Raw genomic sequence first — 21,263 nt, 5'->3', positions numbered from 1 at the left:
AAATGATGTATTAAGAGACAATATATTTAATCAAAATTAAATAATGAGTAGTTGATTAAATGAGAAAGAGTAACAAAAATATTAGGGGCCTTACAAAAAATAAAAGTGATTTTTCCTTCAAGGTTCAAACAATGTCACCTAGGAAAAATATACAACTTATTCACCATGCATTAATACTAAAATTTATATACATACTATATACATAAATACTAATGCAAAATAATTTTATTCTTAGGGGGCTTAAAATAATAGCTAGGTCATCCTGGATGTTGTTTCCTGTTGTGTCCCATTAGATTCTAAAAAAGTCAATCATGAAGCAATAATTGGAATGCAACAAGTTTTAACCGGTCATCCTTATTCTTTGGTCGATTCTTTAGGACTCGGGGATGACCCTTTAGGACTTTTGCCAACCATGCAGGACTCTAGGCTGACCCTGTAGGACTCTGGGCCGATCCTGTAGGACTCTGGGCTGACCCTGTAGGACTCTGGGCCGATCCTGTAGTAGAACTTTGGGCCAACCCTGCAGGAACTGTGCCACTCATAGGGCCAAGAGAGTAGGGTATCCCAGCATCAGTAATCCATGCATCACGTGAAGTTGAATTAGCAAGTTCATAGAACTTCCCAGGATAATAATTATTTGCTTCAGTAGAGGTTATGACCTTAACACCTTGCCATTTAACTCTTTTTGAGGTGTCAGCACCAGGGCCCTTGTTGTTATACTCATAATATGTGCATGTGTCCTTGTTTGCATTTGCTGTCCATGCCTCGTACCCTTCAGGTAAAAAGATATTTTCAATTTGAGAGTCCATGATCACCACCTTAGAGTATGGCATCCATGGCCTTCCAAGGAATGCTAGCTTAGGTTCTGCAGAAGCCAATTCGGGTTCTCCAGTGAAGTGGCAGCTTTGAAACACAAGGGCACTAGCACTATTAGCTTTGACTCTGCCACCAGCTGTCACCATGCATCGTGCACCCTTTAAGGGGTTTCTCACAATTAGTTGGCAGTTTTGGAAAACTGCAAAGGCATCCCCAAAGATAAAGTCAATGGTGCCACTGATGGTGCAATCACGGTAGAATTGGCGTTGAGATTGGGCAAAAAGAGTGTCTTGGAACCCGTCCATTTGACAATTGTAGAACACAGCTTGGTCTGCTGTTACTAAAAGTGCCACTGCTTGTTGTTTCGAAGACCCTGCTGTGTTTTCAAATCCAATATCCTTGGCCATGAAGTTGGCACCATTAACAGCTGTCAAATAATGACTTATAATAAGTTAACTAACTATATATTAATATGAATGTCATATATACCTCACGTGTGAAGAAAGGTGAAAATTGAAATTATACATGCAATGCATGTATAGGTATAGTTATGGATGAAGAGTCATGACACTCCTTTTGCTTTAGATTTAATTTTCATTTGTTACTCATGTTAGAAAACTCACCCAATGAAACATATAATTGAAATGAAAAAAAGAGATAAATTAATAGAAACATTAAAGGAGTATTAAAATATGAGTTTAAAAAAGCATAATTTTATGTCAAGTTATTATTTGATGTAGGGAAAAGATGTAGTTTATAATGTTTAATAATATTCCTTTAATAAAAAAGAATATACATACAATACTATATACATAAAAAGAATTTTTGCGATACTTACCAAAGGTAGCACTCTCTAAAGTTGTGGAACCATCAACAAAGTTTAAACTGCCAGTGAATTTAGTCTTTGTAGCACCTTCTCCAATAATTGTGACATGGGTCATGGTATTGGTCACTTTTACAATTTCCTTATACACACCGGCCTTGACTTGAATCACAAAAGGTTTATCATTGTTAGCGGGAACAGTCTTAAGAGCTTCAGTGAGTGTTTTAAATTGACCAGACCCATCTTGGGCCACAACTGCATTAGGCTTAACACTTCCAAGTGCAACCTGGAGAAAACGTCTTTGTCCTTCATTCACCCATGAAAGGAAACCATCCACAACTGTTGCTTCCTCAGAGAGAAGTCTCCTATTGAAAATTTTTGGCCGAAAGCCGTTGAGCATTCTAGAGATTGTATCTGTCATATCCAATGCATTGCTACTAAGCTCCAAAGAGGAACTCATAGCCATAGCCATTTTCTGACTAGCTTTTTCTTCTATATTCTTAAGACCTTCCAAGCAAGTATATTGGTGAGAAATACTCCCCGTGAGCCATACCTTGAGGTCATAAACAATTTCCATCAACTTGCTAAAATCAAACTGAATCAATAGACTTGTGGATTTCATAATAGCATCAACCGCATAGCCCAAAATTTCCTTACAATCATCCATAGCTAGTCTTGTCCTCTCATCTGTGACAATCTGTTTATAAAGGGTGGAGTTGTTTATTATGTTGTCTACAAGTTCCCCAATTGCGACTTTGAACTGAGTTTCGATGAGCTTCTTCGGGTCTGTGTTTACAAAAAGTGAATTTCCAAGGCTTTGCTTGCACTTTTCTTCGTATTCTGTTCCTTGGCAAATTGTGATTCCACTACTGTGAGTGCTCAAGACATTCGATTGATGCCCTGTTTCTCCTTTAGTTTCACCTCCAGGGTTAGGGTTAGGGTTAGGGTTAGGGTTAGTATTTAATCCAACAGGGTTAGGGTTTAAACCAAAAGCCATTGCAACAGGCATCGTAGCCACAAGAAGGATTGAAGAGATGATAAAAATGGCAAAGCTTCGTTGTTGTTCATGGTCATTGTTATGTCCACCCATGTCTCTATATACGCAATGAAAAAGAATCAGAATTTTTTTTAACCCTTCTAGGGAGTGCTTTTCAAAGTTGTACGGAATGTGCTTTATTCTAACTTGTGACTTTTGTTCTATTTATATATGCTCTAACTTCTCTGCAAAAAAACCACGGTTAAATGGAAGGTAGAAAACTATTATGAAATGAAAGGTACTTAATGTGTGGTGCAATACATTCAAACATGTCACCTAATTAATTCCTAAACTTGATGCAAAACATTAATTAATGGTCATTGTCTAATTTTGGTATGTAGATCATATCATAAAAAAGTGATGGTTAAAAAAGATTTAATTTAGAGGATCTCCTTCAAGCAAGAACTTTAACGCCAATATTGGTTTTTGACGTGTATGATTACGCGACCTTTAATGTTTGTTGTTGTTTTGGTATATAGTTATATCAACCTTAGTTTTTTCAAATTCTAATTTTTACACCTAATATTTTTTTATCTTGCTTCCTTTTTTGTCACATTATTCTTTAAATCTAATTATCTATTATTTTCTCTCCCCCGACATGAATATATCCCATAGGAGTGTGAGGAAAAGTTTTTTATAATTATTTAGTAATCACATTGTTTAACAAAAAACATATCATATTTCATATCATTTCCATGTGCACAAAATTAGTAACACATTCTAAAATGTTTTTTTTTTTTTTTTACTTGGCCTTTGTTACTCATGTGATTCCATCATACCTTGTTCTCATAGTAACTGGTTGTCTTGCATTAATATTATTCTTTTTTAAAGCTTTCACTGCAGGTATAACTTACCTTTCTGCTAAATCAAAGCAGAAAGGTAAATTATTATTAAGGCAAGGTAAGTTGTTGATGAAGACGTTTGGGGTGAAGAGGACCTTCTTCTAAATAAACTCACCATTAATTTGCACACTTCTTAAGGATTCAAAGGTTTCCATGGATTATTATTATTATTATCATATGAATTGTTTGATTTCCCAGATGCATTACATCCATCATCCATATCAAATTTGTAGTTGCAGTAATTAAGAACAGTAGAAGGAGTAAAACTGGGCCGAATATTTGATGAAAGATAACTTGATTGTGACACACTTGATGAAAAATTATAAGAGACACATAAGACAGATTGTTCGAGAGAAGGGAAAAGCCTATAATGAAATACATTCTCAATAAATATCTAGTTTTGACATAGAGCCCCAAAGCAGCGAGAACCTTATTTTAAAAATAGCATGATGACCCAAATTTAATTGATATTGTTAAAAAATATCTTGAACCATTTGCTTAAAGTATCTTACCAATTAAAGAATATTTGTAAATATATATGCTCAACCTTAATGTTAAATCCCTCTTATAACGGAACACACATATTTTGGTAAACTAAATTTTATCACATAAAACTAATCATTATAATATTAAATTCCTCTTATATCGATGGAATCTAAGTAAGCCCTATTGGATCATGTTCTTGATCAACCATATTAAATCCCTCTTATATCGGATGGAATTAAAGTATGCCTTAATTGGTCATTTTCTTCATCAACCAAAACATAAGGACCACTTTCTTCAGGTTGGGTTGATGCCCCATTTATATGATCTTGTTGTTTGCTAAAATAACATTAGTAAAATCAAACAATGTTGCCCCGTTTGTAAAAACAAAAATAAAAAGCCAATCAAAACACATCATTACTTTCTATTTTATGTCACTTAAAAAATGTTTGTTGGTTTTGTCAAGTGTCAATATTCCAAAAAAGTTCAACTATCAAACGAAGAAAAGACACTCAATTGATTTCATATCTCTAACATGCATACAACTTGAAGATATAAGATTGAATTACCGCTAAAAGTAAGAAAAAGGGAGGAAGGGATAAGTTGTGGATTCGAATTTCCCTACTAACAAAGAAATTAACAAATTAACAACTAATATTTAGTGGTAAAAAAAAACATGCATACAACTTAGGGCTTGAATCTTGGACAATGCATAAATTTTACAAGGATAAATTTCAAATATTCTGATATTTATAGAGACGAAAAACATATTTTAACCTATAACTTAATTTTTTAAAAATGACACACAGGCTTGGATTCATCCAACCTAACTCCGGATCAAAAAACACACATTTCAATTTTATGAGAAACGAAAAAATACTAAAAAATATGTCGGATGAATTTCAAACTTTTCAATATTTATAGGAATAAAAAAAACATATTTTAAGAAAAAAGCTCTAAGACTATGCCCAAGTCACTCACATAGTCGAATTTCATACACAAAGCAAAAGGTGTCCTTCCCCCTTCCTCAATCTGTATCTTATTTTTAGCTCAGATTTGTATATTTTGTTGTGGGTACTTGATCAATATTTGTATTGGGATCTCGGTTCTGGATTTCATGCTTGTATTGGACAATGACACAAATATATATATATTTTGTCCAGCTACTACATCTTTCAATAATTTTATATTCATCCAAAATTATTTATATAATTTATATATATTAAAATTCACGTGGTATAAATTTTTAATATATTAAAATATGAATAATTTGATTAGTTTCTTGTTGTTAATCAACTGTGATAAAAATTGACAAAAACAATCATGATAATTCAATTGTCTGGTAGGAGTGAAGATAGGTCAGGTCAATTCAAACCTTAACTAGCCCAGGATATGGGCTCCTGATAAGTTATCAAGCATATTTTCAGTCCTAACTATCATATAGATAAAAATTATATCTTATATCAAGTTATAAATTAATGTAATAGTTGATTAAGTTAAGTTGATATAATTCGATTTAATGTGAGAATGCTCAAATAATAAAATTAAAACATTTTAAATTTAAATTAAAAATTCATTTAATCATAAAATTTTTAAACAAAATTAATTTTAACATAAATTAAAATTTTAAGATATTTAATTTTTTACTTGATAAATCTAATAGAAATTATATAGTTAGATGATATTTTAATTTGAATTTAAAATATTTTAATGTTGACTATTTGCCTTAATTAAATAATTGAAATTAATTCATCTTATGATTAATAATAATAAATGATTGAGATTAAAATATTTTTAAGTTCAAATAAAAATCTAATATAATGATTAAATTTTTAATAGATTCATTAAGAAAACATCACTATGACCCCAACCACTCACCACTCACCACTCACCACTCACGTGACAATCTTCTCTCAAAATGCACCTTTTCGTCTAGCTTCCTCGCTCTGACACAATACTCAATATGTGTCCACCTTCTCTGTCAACAGAATACAACCACCCAGTCATTTGTTCCTTGCTTCTCCGTTCCATCCCTCTGCATTTCACATATCATTCATTGTAATGTTATTTAATTTTCACTATTTTTTCACAAAGAAACACAACCTTTTACTATTTTTTTTTTTACTTTTAATAATGGCAAACAATATTTAATTTTCATATAACTCATACGAATTATTTAATCCGTATACTTTTTAATAAATAAAAAATATTTACTGTTAAAAATTTTATTATATTAATAAATTAAAAAATATATTTTTGAAAAAAAATTAAAAAACAACTTATGAATTATGTGATCCGTAAGTGTATTTTTAAATTTTTTTCAAACATGTTTTTTTTTTAAATTTATTAATAAACTAATTTTTTAATAGTAAATATTTTTTATTTATAAAAAATATATGAATTAAATAATTCATATGAGTTATATCAAAATTAATTATCACAAAATTTATTATTTAAATTTATATGCACATTAAATATATATTAGAAATTTTAGTGTTATATACAACAATATTATTTATTTTATAACATAATTAACCTATTAGCTTAGTTGGCGAGAGTGTTGTGCTAATAACCTGAAAATCATATGGATTAAAATTGGAAATGAATAATGATAGTTAAAAATTATTATAAATTATCTTTTGAATTTTTAACATACACATCATCATTTAAATGAGAGATTAGAGACTATAAATAAATATTTTATTTTATTAGAGAGCAATAACAAAAAAAAGTTTAATAGGGATAAAAACAAAATTTAATTATTTATTGAGGATTAAAAATATATTTAAATCAAAATTATTACTATATGAATTTTTTTGTAATAATTTATGACTAGGTGGCTTCATTTACTAATAAAATAAGAGATGGAAATTGATATATATATATATATATATATATATATATATAACTCCTGAATAAGAAAAAACATTTCATGAGTATGCTCAAGACAAAATTGTAAAGAGTTAATTAAGTTTTTAGTCCTCAAATTATGAGGTTTTAAACTTTTAGTCCCTAAAAATAGTCTTTTGTAAAGTGATGAAATGTTATAAAACAACACAGATTAAATGTCACATGTATGTCAAATAAGTTTGATTATATTTAGATGAATAATTAAAATATTATGTTATTAAAATACAAAAGAAAAATAAAAAAGTCATTGTTAAATCTTAACGTTCCAAGAACCCATAAACGAATAACAACTACCCATGATAAAACCTCCAACTTGGAGCAATAATTTATCTTTCTCATTTATAATCTATGGTGATATTCCTAATCATTTAAGTAGACAACTCAACACTTAACTTACTAAAAAATTAAATGAATAATTAAACTTTTTTTTAAAAGGATGAGGACAAGTATGTAATTCACTTTAAAATATTTAACTCAACTTTGATAACCTTAGATTAATTCAAAGGGATGGCAAAGATATATAAAAAGAGAAAATGAATGTGTAATTAGTAAAGTTTGGAAAAGGAGAAAATACACTTATAGTTAGTGAAAACCTAAGGGAAATATTGCTATAATTTACTCAAAATAATATGACTATAATCTATAACCCTTGTGTAAAGTGGGGTAGCACTATAGCATGATGCTCTTTACAATTTTCTCTCTCTAATTTGTCAATTTGTGCAATGTCCTTTTTTTTGTTGATGTCTCTCCATTACATTATTTATTAAATCTCAAATATTTCTATCTTTTTTTTTTCTCTTAGCTGTACAAACTGTGGTCTAATTTTTTTTGTACAAAAAGTAACATTTTTCTATAATTTTAAGCAGCCATAGAGCCAAGAGAGTAAGGTACCCTAGCATCAACAATCCAAGAATCACGTTCAGTTGAATTAACAAGTTCAAAGAACCTCCCCGGATAATATTTAGTTGCTTCAACAGATGTTATGGTCTTAACACCTGGCCATTTAACTCTTTGCGAAGTGTCAGCACCAGGGCCCTTGTTATTATACTCGTAATATATACATGTCTCTTTGAACTGACTTCCCATCCATGCCATGTACCCTTCTGGTAAAAAGATGTTGTCAATTTGAGAGTCCATGATCACCACCTTTGAGTATGGCCTCCATGGCCTTCCAAGGTATGCTATCTTGCGTGTTAGTTGAGCCACTTGGGGTTCCCCTGAGAAGTGGCAACTTTGGAACACAAGGCCACTAGCGCTATCAACTTTGTTTCTGCCACCAGCTGTCACCATGCATTGTTGATTAGGTAAAGGTGGTCTCACAATTAGTTTGCAGTTTTGGAACACTCCAAACGCATCTCCAAAGATAAAGTCAATAGTGCCAGTGATAGTGCAATCACGGTAGAATTGGCGTTGAGATTGGACGTAAAGGGTGTCTTGGAACGCGTCCATTTGACAGTTATAAAAAACAGCTTGGTCTGCCGTTACTCGAAGTGCCACTGCTTGGTGTTTCTCAGCCCCTGCTGTGTTTTCAAATCCAACATCCTTGGCCATGAAGTTGGCAGCATTAACAGCTGTTAATTAATGACTTACAATAAGTTAGGTAACCAAATATTAGTCTCACACCTTATGTTTATAAAGGGGTGCAAAAGTGAATTATAGACAATATATCAGTATAACTAACTATGAAGGTTAATTATATATATAAAGAGCCATGACACTCTTTTTGCATTGCATTTTATCTACATTTGTGTTACTTGGATTAGAAAACTCACAACGAGACATATGATTGAAATGAAAAAAGGAGATAGAGAAATATGAAAGGAGTGCGAAAAAACATAACTTTATATTAAATTATAATTTCAGATTTCAAATTTTAATTAGTCTCTATTTTGTTTACTGTTTTTTTTAGTCTCTAGTATATTTTATCACTTATAATTATTCTCCAGAAGGATTAAAAATTCTACAAGCACCATAAACTTATTCAACCCAAGAATGTCCTATAATATATATATATATATATAGATGGATATACATAAAAGGGATTTTGTGATACTTACCAAAGGTAGCAGAGTTGAAAGTTTGGACACCATCTTTGTAATTTAAACTACCACTGAACCTCGTCTTTTTAGGACCATCTCCAATAACTGTGACATGGGTCATGTCCATGCCCACATTCACATTTTCTTTGTACACACCAGCCTTGACATAGATCACAAAAGCTTGAGCATTTTTAGGGGGAACAGTCTTAAGAGCATCAGTGAGTGTTGCAAATTGGCCAGACCCATCTTTTGCCACAGTTGCATTAGGTTTAATACTTGAAAGCCCTAGAAGACGTCTTTGCCCTTCACTCACCCACGAAGGGTAACCATCTACAAGTGCTTCTTCCTTAGAGCTGAGAAGTCTCCTATTATTACCAACAAGTGAGCTTATGTTAAGATCCTTGATTAAGCCAGAGATGAAATTGATCATGTCCAATGCATTGCTACTAAGCTCCAAAGATGCGTTCATAGCCTTTGCCATTTTCTCACCTGCTTTTGTGTTTGTGTTCTCAAAACCATCCAAGCATGTTTGTTGGTGAGAAAGACTCCCCGTGAGCCAAACTTTTAGGTCATAAACATATTCACTCAACTTGATGAATTCAAACTTGTCCAATGTCTCAATGGATTTCTGAACACCATCAATCGCATAATCAAACACTTCCTTGCAAATATCCATTGCTTGTCTTGTCATGTTGTCCTTGGCCAGCTCTTTGTAAAGGGTTGAGTTCTTTATGTGGTTCAAAAGTTCCACGGCCGAGGCATTGAACGCGGCCTTGATGAGCTCCTTTGTGTCCGCATTTTCGTCCGACGACGCTTTTTCAAGGCTCTTCTTGCAGGTTTCTTTGTATTCTGTTGAATTGCAAATCATTTCTACGTTGTTCCTTTGAGCGGTTTGGACACGAGATTCATCATCCCCTTCTTCTCCTTTATTACCTCCACGGTTTATTGTAACTGCCACCGCGGCCACCATCGCCACAAGAAGGATTGAAGAGATGCCAAGAACGGCAAACCTTCTTTTTTGTTCTTTACCATCGTAATCAGCCATACCCTATATGAACATGCAATTCTAGACTATGATTTCCCCTTAACAAGATGGCAAAAGAATAAGGAATAGTGTTTTGTTTAACCTTTTGTGTCCCCTTCTTCTGGGTAGCTTTTCTCAAAGTTGTAATTAAAGCACTTATTCTTTCTAATTTATGACTGCGATTTTATTTATACTCGCTCTAAATTCTCACTTCATTTGTTAAATGGAAGGTGGGAATATCCCTTATGAAACGGAGGGTACTTTGTAATGTATGTTTAATATATCCAGACATGTTACCTAATTCCTAAACTTGACATGTTGTTTGTTTAAATTTGGCATATGTTGTTTAATATATCCAGACATCAATTAAAATATGCTAGTTGTTTAAATTTGGCATGTTGTTGTTAAGAAAACGATTGTTAAAATGGTTTAAAGGATCTCCTTGAATCAAGAACTTTAGAGCTAATATCAGTTTTTGACGTATATGCTTGCATGGCCTTTGAAGTTTTTTTTTTAATTAATTTTATTCATTGTAACTTTTTTTTTTTTTGCGTGTGTAAATAGGAAGTGTTCTACCTAATAATAAAAATTTATTTCATCAAATTTGAAATAAATTTTACATCTCAAAAAAATATTTTTCATACACAAATAATAGTTAAATTTCATTTTTAAAGAACTTATTATTTACTAATTATATTAAATTTTATTGGTTAAATCTTATTATTATCATGCATGAAAACTACATACCCAAATCGATAATTTCATTAATTCGCAACAAAACATGGCTATATGTATATGCAGCTAGGCTAGGTTTGTTTTTTTTTATTATTTGTAAATATAATTTTAAATATTTGTAACTAACTCAGAAAAAATAAAAAAATCTTAAAATATTAATTTACTTAATAAAGAGTTATTGACTTAAATATAAATTAGGCTAAATAGTCACTTTCATCCCTAAATGTATAATTTATTGACAAGTTCTTGAAATATAAATATATAAAATTTAGTCCTCCAAAGTATCAAAGTGTAACAAATATATTCGATCGTTAATTTTCGTCTGTTAATAAAATAGCCTACGTGATACAAAGAGACAAATTTTTCACTGAAATATTTGTCAATATGATCATACTGACTAGATTGGACGAAAATATCAGTAAGATATCATTTTTGAACATAAATGTCAATAATTTTTTGTTGGACGAAGATGTTAATATTTTTTATTGGAGAAAAACCTAAAGGTGAGTACATTCCATTGGACGAAAATGTCAATAAATTAACATTATTGGACGAAAATGTCAATAATTTTTTTATTGGGTCTAAGTATCAGTATATTTCTATTGGACTAATTTGTTAGATCCAAAATTTTGTTTCATTTAAGGGAAAAATATAATTTTAGGATAAAATATAATTTAAAAGTAAATTTTTACCATTTTTTATTATTAAAAGTATAACATTACAATAATCACTAACATATTGATAAATATAATTTTAAAAAAATATAATAATAACAATAATATTAATTATCAATAATAATTTATGTATCATAATAAAAATTATTTAAAATAAACATTATACCAATTTAGCAAAATAAATTGTTACCAGTACCAATCATTACAAGTTTTTCTAAATTATAATAATTAGTCACAATCTACTATAAATAAAAAATAATATATCACATATTTCACTTATTTGAGTTTTAAGTATTTTATTAACGGTAACGAAAAAAAGTTAATGGTCAAATATATTTGTCGTACTTTTTACATTTTTGGAAACTAAAATTTGTATTTTCATCTTTTAAGGACACATTTATCAATAAATTACACGTTCATGGGCAAAAATGACTATTCTATTCCTATTTCTAGACGATAGGAAGACGAAAAGTCAAGAAAATATTATATGACAAACATATCCTTATGTTGACAATTAGAGATGACCGTATTGACAATTATTTCGGTGACAAATTCATTCTTCTGTACCACGTAGACTATTTTATTAACGGTGACCAACAAAAATTAGCGGTCAAATATATTTGTTGCACTTTTTACACTTCGAAAACTAAATTTTGTATTTTCATCTTTCAGGAACACATTTATTAGCGAATTACACATTTAGGGATAAAAGAAAAATATAAAATAAAAATTTCACACAAAATTATAGCCACAAATATTTATGAGAAAGCTCATTCACTTTAGAGTTAGAACTTAGGTATACTTATGCATATTCAAGCTTCATTACTCCCTACATTGGAATACACTATGAGAAAGATTATTTTGAACAACCTCATGTGTTTCATAATGCTTCCAGGAGCATTTTGAAACATGGCCATTTTCATAGAGGTTTTCTCCATGGAACATTTTCTTGGTCTAAGTTTAATTTCCCGTTTCGCTTAGTTTTTATTTGATGACTTTCATTTAGCCCCGTGGAGAAGTATGTTCAGGTTCTCAAAGCTTGGCTTTCTGTAGTTCTAACTTGGCTATGGTCCCCAAGTGAACTTCATCTGGACCGTCCGCAATTCTCAGAGTCCTTGAAGCTGCCCAGAGATGTGCCAGGACTGTGTCAGATGATACACCAGCTGCTCCATGCACTTGTATCGCCATGTCAAGCACCTTCAGTGCCATGTTCGGTGTGGCTACCTGCTCCAATGCCAAGCACAGTATTGAAAGAAATCAACATTACAAGTGAAGTGATAGGAACCTAAGATTAGAACAGTATGCTGTGTTACAAACAATTACCTTCGCCATTGCTAATATCCCTCGAGCTTTTTTGTTGCCATGCCTGTCAAGTTGGTCAGCTGCTTCCAACACTAACAATCTGGTGCTCTCTAGCTCTATCCGGCACTGAAGAACAGAAGCTAAGTAAGCAGAAGAGTTTCTGAATAAAGTTAAAACAGAAAGAGGTTTCTATTCCAGCCACTTCCAGATTCCCCCCCCCCCATTCCTATTAGAATCCTCATACCTTGGCCATATCTGAAATAAATGAACCATGTTGAGCAATCAACTTCCCAAATGTTCTTCTGCTAACAGCTCTTTGAACCATCATATGCATGCCTCGCTCAGCAACACCTATCAGTCTCATACAATGGTGGAGCCTTCCAGGACCAAGCCTACCCTGCAAGAATGCAAGTCATCAGCACATGAAAAATATGCTTTTTGGTAATTAAAGCAAACATCTCAAACAATATAGGAAGATATAGCATTTGCGGTCAGAAACCCCAAATAACTCCCACACATAAATCCGTAATTTCTTCTACATTAAAATATATTAAAACTATTATTGGCGTGTCCACTTTTAAATGATAATTAATACTTAAGAAAAGTCTCATCTTAAATTATTGGGCTGTTATCTAGATGTTTGCCAATGTTCATCTATAATTATGGGTTCACATAAGGAATGGTCCTCTCTGGACTATTGGAATGAGCCTCATGGTTTTCCCCTTAAAAGGGTGCCTCATGGGGAAACATGAACATCTTTCAAAGTTCAAACCTTAGTGCTATCTCAATTTTAATACTTTTGAGACTGTTTAGTGCTTCGTATGGTGTCAATATTTTGGGACTGTCAATTTATCATGGTGTCCACATTATTAGTCAGCCGCTATGGAAAAAATTAACATTGATACTTTTAGCAAGTATTACACATGAAAGTTGAAGCTCTGCAAGTTTTCTAATAGAACTAAAATTTAATTGTACAAAAAGATGATTAAGTTGGTGATAACAGGGTTCAAACCAACATCACATTCCAATATTCAACCTAAAGGAAATATTTTCCACTTACTTGGGCAATCTCAAATCCACGTCCTTCGCCAAGTATGATGTTTTTTGCGGGCACACAAACATTTTCAAATGTTATTTCTGCATGCCCATGCGGAGCATCATCAAAGCCAAACACTGTCAATGGTCTCTTTATGTGGATGCCAGGAGTCTTGACATCCACTAAGATCATAGATTGTTGTTTATGCTTCGCAGCGTTGAAGTCAGTTTTCCCCTGTCCATATGTTTTTATCACTCTCTGGTCTCTATTGACATGAATGGCACATGGACTGCTAATTCAATAACTTTCAACCAAATACTCACCATGACTATAAGAATTCTACATCTTGGATCCATAGCACCGCTTGTCCACCATTTTGTCCCATTGATAATATACGAATCTCCTTGCCTATTAAAGGAGAAAATTTAAGAAAATAAGTAGTCCATAGCCTCATAATTGTCTAGTTGTCTTCTATTAAGAAGCTTGACTTAAACCTATGTTTTTAAAATAATTGCCAATGCAAGACTGAACTCGTGAATTACTTAAAGATTATGGATAATCCTACCTTTTGATAGAACACTCAATATTGGTTGCATCGGAAGATGCAACATGTGGTTCTGTCATTGCAAATCCAGACCTAATTGTCCCCTCAAGCAAAGGAATTAGCCATTCTTGTAGTTGCTCTTTATTTCCATAGCGCAGTAATACCTAATATGCAAAGTAATTCTACTAAATTAGACAAAAATGCATCATAGAGTGCGTGGTAACGCTCAACCCGGGAGAGAATCCAAGTACAGTCAGTCAGTTATTGATCAACCAAGCAAATCTATAAGTTCCATCTTACCTCCATATTACCTGTGTCAGGTGCACCACAGTTAAACACTTGTGGAGCCCAAAGAGAACGACCCATGATCTCACAAAGGTATCCATATTCGAGATTTGTGAGACCAGCCCCTAATAGCAAGTCATTTGCATCACTAGAGTGATAATTATTGCTCCCATCAAAGAGAAGATTTCTTGCTCTCACAGCACTATCAAGCTGCATAAAAGCAGATACATTCAGAGCACCTTTTTTTTTCCTTTCAAAAAAACATAGTAACACTGAAAGCTAATAAAAGAATTTAAAAAATAATCATAGAAGCCAAATGTTTAATATTGCAATAGGCCATCTAGCTCTTCAGGCTGAATATTTTCTTAGCTGTCCAGTTGAGTTATATTTTCTAGAAATGCCCATCCCTCCAGCATCTCTAGCATCCATGAGTTCTTTTTCAATTCATGTTTCATGGACCCTTTATATTTATATTATTTTCTTTTTTAAGTATCCTTTTTTAACAAGCTTAGATTTTATCAAGTTTTTTTTTTGAGAGTGGGAGGGGGTAGGATATCTACAAAATATCTCATATTTGTGTTGTATCTTTGAATATTTAGAATACCTTACATGATCTTTATTAAAATATATGGCAAAATCAAGAAAATATCTAATTGAGGAGGCAATCTTAGGAGTTATTTCCTATTCCTTATATTTCTTGATTTATTTCCTTATTTAATTTAATTAGGCTTAGTAGTCTTATTTGTGAGCTTGGGTTGACTAGTAATGCAACACAAGTATTTTACCTAACTATTAGTACAAATAAGAACATTGATTTAGTAATTAGTATTGTATTATTAGATAATCCAAATAATTTCAACATATAACTCCCCAAATTTTGAAACTTCTGCATTGGCATTTTAATATTTCAATGTACAACTCACAAAGTTTGAGCTAAGGTGTATATTTAATAATCTTTCTAAACAAATCTTAAAAGCATTAATTTTGTATAAGGTCGAGTGCTTCACATCAAAAGCCTTAAATTTAACTTATCCTGTGACTAGTATTCACTAAAAGAGATTATGGACTATCTAGTAAAATAGTGTGAACTTTGACAATAAAAAGTAGAAAATGGTGAAAATACTAATATACCAATAATCAAGGTCTATAAGACTATAACAAATAAGTTCATGCCTATTAGCCTATTATTGAAAATCATGAGGAATTGGTAATATATCAAACCTGATAGATGGATAAGAAAAGCTTCTGAAATCACAAAATACAGATAAAATAAAGTAAAGAAGAGAAAAATTAAGATGCATACAGGAATCCATAAGTTCCACAAGCCTTCTTTCTTTGCCATTTCCTTTAACTTTTCCTCTACTGGGTGAACAGTCCAACGTGAGTCTGATTGAGCAAGTTTATAAAATTCATTTTCCATGGGGTAAATATGTTCCTCCATGAACTTAATTAATTTGTTCCTCAGCACCAAAACCTTTTGATTAGGAACAAACTTCTCCTGATTTGAGAGTTCCTGTATATCATTCCCATTCGGTAACTCTTTGGAATAGTCTTGAGCGTTTGCATCTGATTTGTTAAGAGTAAAAATGCCTTAGCTATTAGTGCAATACTAATAATCTAGTAATATGATTAGCTTCAAGTAGAGTAACAAAGTATCTCTGAGATAAGTTACATATGAGAGCCCATAATGTTTAAATGCTATAACAGCAACCTGAGGGTGGATGCTGAGGAAGCACAGATTTGTGTTCAATAAATTTCCAAGCAGTATCTATAAGGCCATTTGTAAGTACTTCTGTGTGTCGAGCACGTTCACCGCCCGATGCATTACCCTAAATTGAAGCCACAAAATATTAAGGGTCTGTCTGTTTTCTGTTTTTAAAAACAAGAAAACAAAAAAACTTATTGGATAAAAATAGTTTTTTTTTTAAATTTCAAAAGAAATGCCTCTTTTCAGTTTTTAAAACAAAAAACCAAAACATCTTTAAGTTGTTTTGAGTTTTTACTTGTAGTTTTCTAATGTTCATGCTGTTCTTTGTACTATCTCATGTTCTTTTTTCCCCACTCTTACTACATAAAATTTAGATTTTCAAAACTGCTTTGTAAAATGATATTTTAAAAACTAAAACAAAAAATAATTCAAACACACCCTAAATCTTGAAACTTTAACGACAACAGCATCCCTAACAAGTTTAGATACCTTAACCCATCTATTATACACTCCTGCATAAATTGAAGCTGCCCGGAAGAAAGAAAAGGCAACATAGAACTTCCATTCAGCAACAGGCCATTTTCTTCGCTGGCATGCAAAACTCCATTGTTAGATCTCTAATATAGGCAAAAATATGACAAAAACAACTGATATAAAGAAAACACCATTTTTTATTTGAATCTAAATTCCATCACATAACTAATAGTGGAGTTTCCAATCCCTAAGAAGTCTTCAGGCAAAAGGTAATACATAAATTTCTTTTATCTATATCAGCAGACGTCATAAATGACACAAAAATCCAATTGAGGCACATATAATTGCAATACTTACTGCCAAAGAGCAGTAATCAGCCAAATATTCTGGTAATGAAGGGATTCCCTCAGGTAATCCAAAATGCTCTATACCTTCATGTACTTTTTCAGGTCCAATATCTGCAATATAAGGCTTCCAGGAAGAAAAAAACATGGATTGAACAAGTAATTCAATTAATCAACAAATTAGGTAATCTGAGTCCTGAGACAATGGTTCTACTTTAACATCAGTTCAACAAGCCAACAGAATAGATGAAAATACTAACCATAAAATTTATATAAACAAAATGCAAATTCAAAACAACTATGCTGTGCAATGTAACACATCTTTATTTGCCAAAAAGTCTTGATGCAGAAAAATGACAATATAGTACGTACCATACAGCTATATGCAACATCACACATTTGGTTACCAAGGGTAGACAATTCCCAGTCAAGTATTCCAATTACTCGATCCTGCAGCAGAAAGAAAACTTATCAGGCATAAGAAGTGGGTTCTAAGATGTCAATGAATTGTTATAAGTCCTAAATGCTAATATTGAGTCTTGACACGGTCCAAACTCCAGAGTAAACTATACATGGCATTGAGAACATAAATTTCTGTTTCTTTTTGTTTTTTGATCCATAGGAATCGAACTCAGATACAGGAGGGGGTATACAACAACTTATGCACATTGTTCAACCAATTGAACTAGATCTCTTAGTATTTCTGTTTCTAAAGTACAGCAGTTATGATACGCTAATTTTGAGCATGACCAGATAAAAAATCTATGCATTAATACTAGAACAAAGAAAAATACTTTTCACCCAACGGAACTTTAGGAAACTGTAAAATCTTATTATATGCATCTTACCTCTGTGGGATGGAACACAAGGTTGTCAATGCGGAAATCTCCGTGAACCAGACCTCCTGTTGCTCCCGAAGAATCTTCAGGAGGGATTTGATTCCGTAGCCAATCAATAAGGGCAAACATTTTTGGATTACTTGCAGGTTTACCCTCACTGGTTGAGGCAACATATTGCTTAGCCCACCTCTCAATCTAAAAAGAAAAAACCATCCATTAGCACTGTAGAGTTGATAAAATAAAACTATTTTGATCCTAACCCTTCTTTTTGTGTCCCGGTACAATAGCAGGACCAATAAATGGGCATGGGGAAAGGAAGGGATAAGTGCCTCATCAAACTTTTTAAAGAACCAAATGGAGAGCTCAACCTTTTTAAGGTCTCCGCAACATTCATTTTCATGAATTTTATTGTGTTGTAATAACTTCTTATTGCATCCATCTGTGTTCAGCTTTCTATCCTAATACAATATATCTCCTTGAAAAATAAAATTCAAGGAATAACATTGACCATAGATAATCATATAAAATAATTTACCTGTCTTTTGCAATAATCATTGCGTCGCCCGTAATTTCCCAGACCAATGGAATCTACATTAGCAGAATGTAAGGAAGCTAAGGCTTTAGCTGTTGCCCTGTAAATTGCCCTCCTCTTTTGAGATGTAACACCCTGACTCATTTACACAACACATGTTACAAATCAAACCAATGACGATTTAGCAATCACCAATTGCAGTTAAAAAAACCAAAACTAACTAGAAAACAAACCATACTGGTAACTTGGGGTCAAGAAATATGCGCCCCTCCAAATATTCCATGATATAAAACGCAGTTCCAATAACAGTTGGATCATTGCACAGACAAAAAACTTTGGGAACCGGAACTTTGGTATGAGTGCCCAATGCATGGAGAACCTGTTAATTATAGAGGCACATTAGGTTAATTCACTGCCAAAACTTCATACACTACTTGTGTTTGGACGAACATTAGCCAAAGGAATTCTGATTAAAATTAATTTTGAAGTAATATGATTATTCTGGAACATTTTAATTCTAAAAAAACTAGTTAATAGTAAAATTAAGCATAATTGTTTTTTACTCAAGGTAAAAGTTATCTAAAATTGTTGTGACTCAGAATCAATTAAGAATCTAGAATCAATTTCTCAATGTGAAACCAAATATGTGAAAAACAACTTAATCCAGACACACCATGATTTTTCTTTTATATTCAAATTCAAATCTAAAACAACTTAACAACATTCAATATACAATGTAAAAAGAGAAAACCTGAAACTCTCTGTCGACGGCATGAGCTGAAGCAAGCAATTTCCCCGGAGGCTTCTTCCTGAGAACATAGCGCTTCACCACGGAACCATATGAACCTACTTCCAACAAGTACGTGGGGTTGGATTGTCCATGCCCAAACTAGAACAAGATTTCACCAGAGTCAAAATAAAATAAAAAATCAAATTTTGATACAAACCCATATGAAAGAAAGGGGAGAGATGTGGTCCCGTAAACAAAAAAACTAACAATTAATAACTATAAGAAAAGGTCGAAAATAAAAAGAAGAGAAAAACCTGGGAAACGGTGAAGTGAGTTGGGGGATGAGGGAAGCCAGAAACGTGGGAAGAGCAATAGCGGAGCAGAGAGTCGTGGGGGAAGTGGTGAGCAACATTGAAGTTCGTTGCGAGGTCTGCTGTGTTCCTCGCCATATCCGAATTCGATCTATGAAATGACAGAAATTGTGAAGGTGCGGGACGATTTGGTTAAGTGTCACACTCCGATTGTGGGACCCTTGTCTACGATAAGTACCACGATGTCGTGTTAAACAAGATGCGAGTGAATATGTACAATTAGCAGTTTTTAATCATTGCGCGCTTTGGATTAATCTTCTCACCACGAACTGATAAAAAAAAAAAAAAGAAGAAAGCATTTGGATTCCTTTCGGATATCCTAAAATAAAATGCCGTATTATAATTATATATACATATATATTGGTAATTGGTAATTTTGAATTAAAAAAAATCATCCTAAAGGCATCAAAATAACTGGCGGCAGATAACTTTTTGTTAGTTGGCTCGTGCTGTTTGACTTTCTTGTCTAGTAGGAGACTAGGAGTACACTAAATGTTTGAAATTTTATATGTTGTGATTGTTTGAAGGAAGACTTCAAAGAAACTAAGAGATAGAAATAAAGATAGTTTTAACTCTGAAGTAAAAAGTGTTGAAAATGAAGATAATTTGTTTTTCGTAACAAAGGATGATGAGGTTACTAAAATAAAATGAGTGATAAATTTTGCTATCTCAAAGTACATTTGTAGAGATCAAGATATGTTTGACACTTAAAAAATGGATGGAAAATTTGACCATTTCAAGTTAGAGAATGGTGGAAAAACAAAGGTTGAAGGCATATGGAGTGTAAGGATGAAACTCCATGATGGTATTATTCGAACTTTCTCAATTGCGAGGGTTGTACTTTCTGTTGTTGTTAATATCATTTATGGGGGAGATGATATTACAAAAGTACAAGTATGTTGGTTCAAAGTAGGGATGTAAGGTGTACAAGGGGGGACACTTGGTATTGTGAGGATAGAAAAATAAAGGTAATATTTGTTATTTGGATGAATAAGCCTTAAAAAGGAACCATAATAGCAAAGTGAAGAAGAAAGTGAAGTTTTCTAATATTGTAGAAGTGTTGGGAGATTCCATTGGAGGGTGAGTTTGTTCACTTTTAAATTGATTGAATGATATTTCTCTTTTGACTTGAGAGAGAGAATTGTAGAGTTCCAAGCCAAAATATAAGGTACATTTAATGCGTAGTGAGAATTGAACTTTATCCACTAAGGTTTAGGTGATTTAAATGCAAAATAGAAGATTACATTTTATTAGATGAAACTTATTTGAATAGATACATTGAATTTTTTTTGTGTCAATTTCCAAAAGAACTTATTTATTATAATTGGTAACAATCTTCACTGAAAAATAGAAAAGAGAATTAGTGGAGAAGATACACATGAAAAGAGTGTGAGAAGAGAGATTATGAAACAAAATCACTTTGTTGAGAGAAAAGTATTTTTGTGTGAGAGTGTTATTATTTCTTGTAACCATTAAATGTGATACTCGAATTTGTAGAGTGATACACAATTTAAGGAGGGTTATAATCTTGTAATCATTTTTGTGACAGTGAAATACTTTTGAGACGATTTTGTGGATATAGGCAAGAGGTGTCGAACCATGCTAAATTCTTGTGTTTATTATTATTTTTCCTACGGGATAATCTTTATTGTGTTCTCACAATCCTTTATAGGTGTGAAACATGTTTAACCATTAGTACTACAAGTCTAGATTGAT

General features: G+C 32.3%; 3 protein-coding genes across 4 annotated transcripts; all 3 read right to left on the bottom strand.

The window, feature by feature from the left end:
• Positions 1 to 36: 36 nt before the first annotated feature.
• On the bottom strand, positions 37 to 2,806 carry LOC114425543 (pectinesterase/pectinesterase inhibitor-like). Its single transcript, XM_028392487.1, has 2 exons — positions 1,655 to 2,806; positions 37 to 1,243 (listed from the first exon to the last, which is right to left on the bottom strand). Exons 1-2 carry the CDS (start codon positions 2,727 to 2,729, stop codon positions 423 to 425), a joined length of 1,896 nt encoding a protein of 631 aa, XP_028248288.1. The 5' UTR covers positions 2,730 to 2,806; the 3' UTR covers positions 37 to 422.
• A 4,698-nt stretch (positions 2,807 to 7,504) lies between these two features.
• Positions 7,505 to 10,121, bottom strand: LOC114425637 (pectinesterase/pectinesterase inhibitor-like). Its single transcript, XM_028392577.1, has 2 exons — positions 8,968 to 10,121; positions 7,505 to 8,481 (listed from the first exon to the last, which is right to left on the bottom strand). The coding sequence occupies exons 1-2, from the start codon at positions 9,992 to 9,994 to the stop codon at positions 7,769 to 7,771; spliced, it is 1,740 nt and encodes a 579-aa protein (XP_028248378.1). The 5' UTR covers positions 9,995 to 10,121; the 3' UTR covers positions 7,505 to 7,768.
• A 1,967-nt stretch (positions 10,122 to 12,088) lies between these two features.
• Positions 12,089 to 19,775, bottom strand: LOC114367380 (probable acyl-CoA dehydrogenase IBR3). 2 transcript variants are annotated; one of them, XM_028324553.1, is made up of 17 exons: positions 19,491 to 19,775; positions 19,180 to 19,335; positions 18,685 to 18,825; positions 18,450 to 18,581; positions 17,924 to 18,109; positions 17,448 to 17,525; positions 17,089 to 17,202; positions 16,747 to 16,845; positions 16,261 to 16,378; positions 15,853 to 16,115; positions 14,565 to 14,759; positions 14,286 to 14,428; positions 14,044 to 14,128; positions 13,745 to 13,954; positions 12,929 to 13,081; positions 12,706 to 12,810; positions 12,089 to 12,606 (listed from the first exon to the last, which is right to left on the bottom strand). In XM_028324553.1, the coding sequence occupies exons 1-17, from the start codon at positions 19,623 to 19,625 to the stop codon at positions 12,415 to 12,417; spliced, it is 2,505 nt and encodes an 834-aa protein (XP_028180354.1). In that variant the 5' UTR covers positions 19,626 to 19,775; the 3' UTR covers positions 12,089 to 12,414. The 2 variants fall into 2 exon arrangements, with proteins under 2 accessions (XP_028180354.1, XP_028180356.1); XM_028324555.1 differs by having other exon boundaries at positions 19,198 to 19,335; positions 19,491 to 19,773.
• Positions 19,776 to 21,263: the final 1,488 nt, after the last annotated feature.

This window comes from Glycine soja, chromosome 9 (genome assembly GCF_004193775.1).
Source record: "Glycine soja cultivar W05 chromosome 9, ASM419377v2, whole genome shotgun sequence".
Lineage (NCBI taxonomy): Eukaryota > Viridiplantae > Streptophyta > Magnoliopsida > Fabales > Fabaceae > Glycine > Glycine soja.
The sequence above is the reverse complement of the archived record's forward strand: the minus strand, read 5'-3'. Positions and strand labels throughout refer to the sequence as shown.

Bases quoted from the DNA above. Each gene is read 5' to 3' on its own strand.
- LOC114425543 (XM_028392487.1), bottom strand. From the start codon at position 2,729: ATGGGTGGACATAACAATGACCATGAACAACAACGAAGCTTTGCCATT. The intron at 1,244-1,654 runs GTAAGTATCGCA...ATTATTTGACAG, and splicing joins TTTAGAGAGTGCTACCTTTG to CTGTTAATGGTGCCAACTTC.
- LOC114425637 (XM_028392577.1), bottom strand. From the start codon at position 9,994: ATGGCTGATTACGATGGTAAAGAACAAAAAAGAAGGTTTGCCGTTCTT. The intron at 8,482-8,967 runs GTAAGTATCACA...ATTAATTAACAG, and splicing joins TTTCAACTCTGCTACCTTTG to CTGTTAATGCTGCCAACTTC.
- LOC114367380 (XM_028324553.1), bottom strand. From the start codon at position 19,625: ATGGCGAGGAACACAGCAGACCTCGCAACGAACTTCAATGTTGCTCAC. The intron at 17,526-17,923 runs GTAAGATGCATA...TTTCTGCTGCAG, and splicing joins TTGTGTTCCATCCCACAGAG to GATCGAGTAATTGGAATACT. The intron at 14,129-14,285 runs GTAGGATTATCC...CTCCTTTAATAG, and splicing joins ATTGAGTGTTCTATCAAAAG to GCAAGGAGATTCGTATATTA.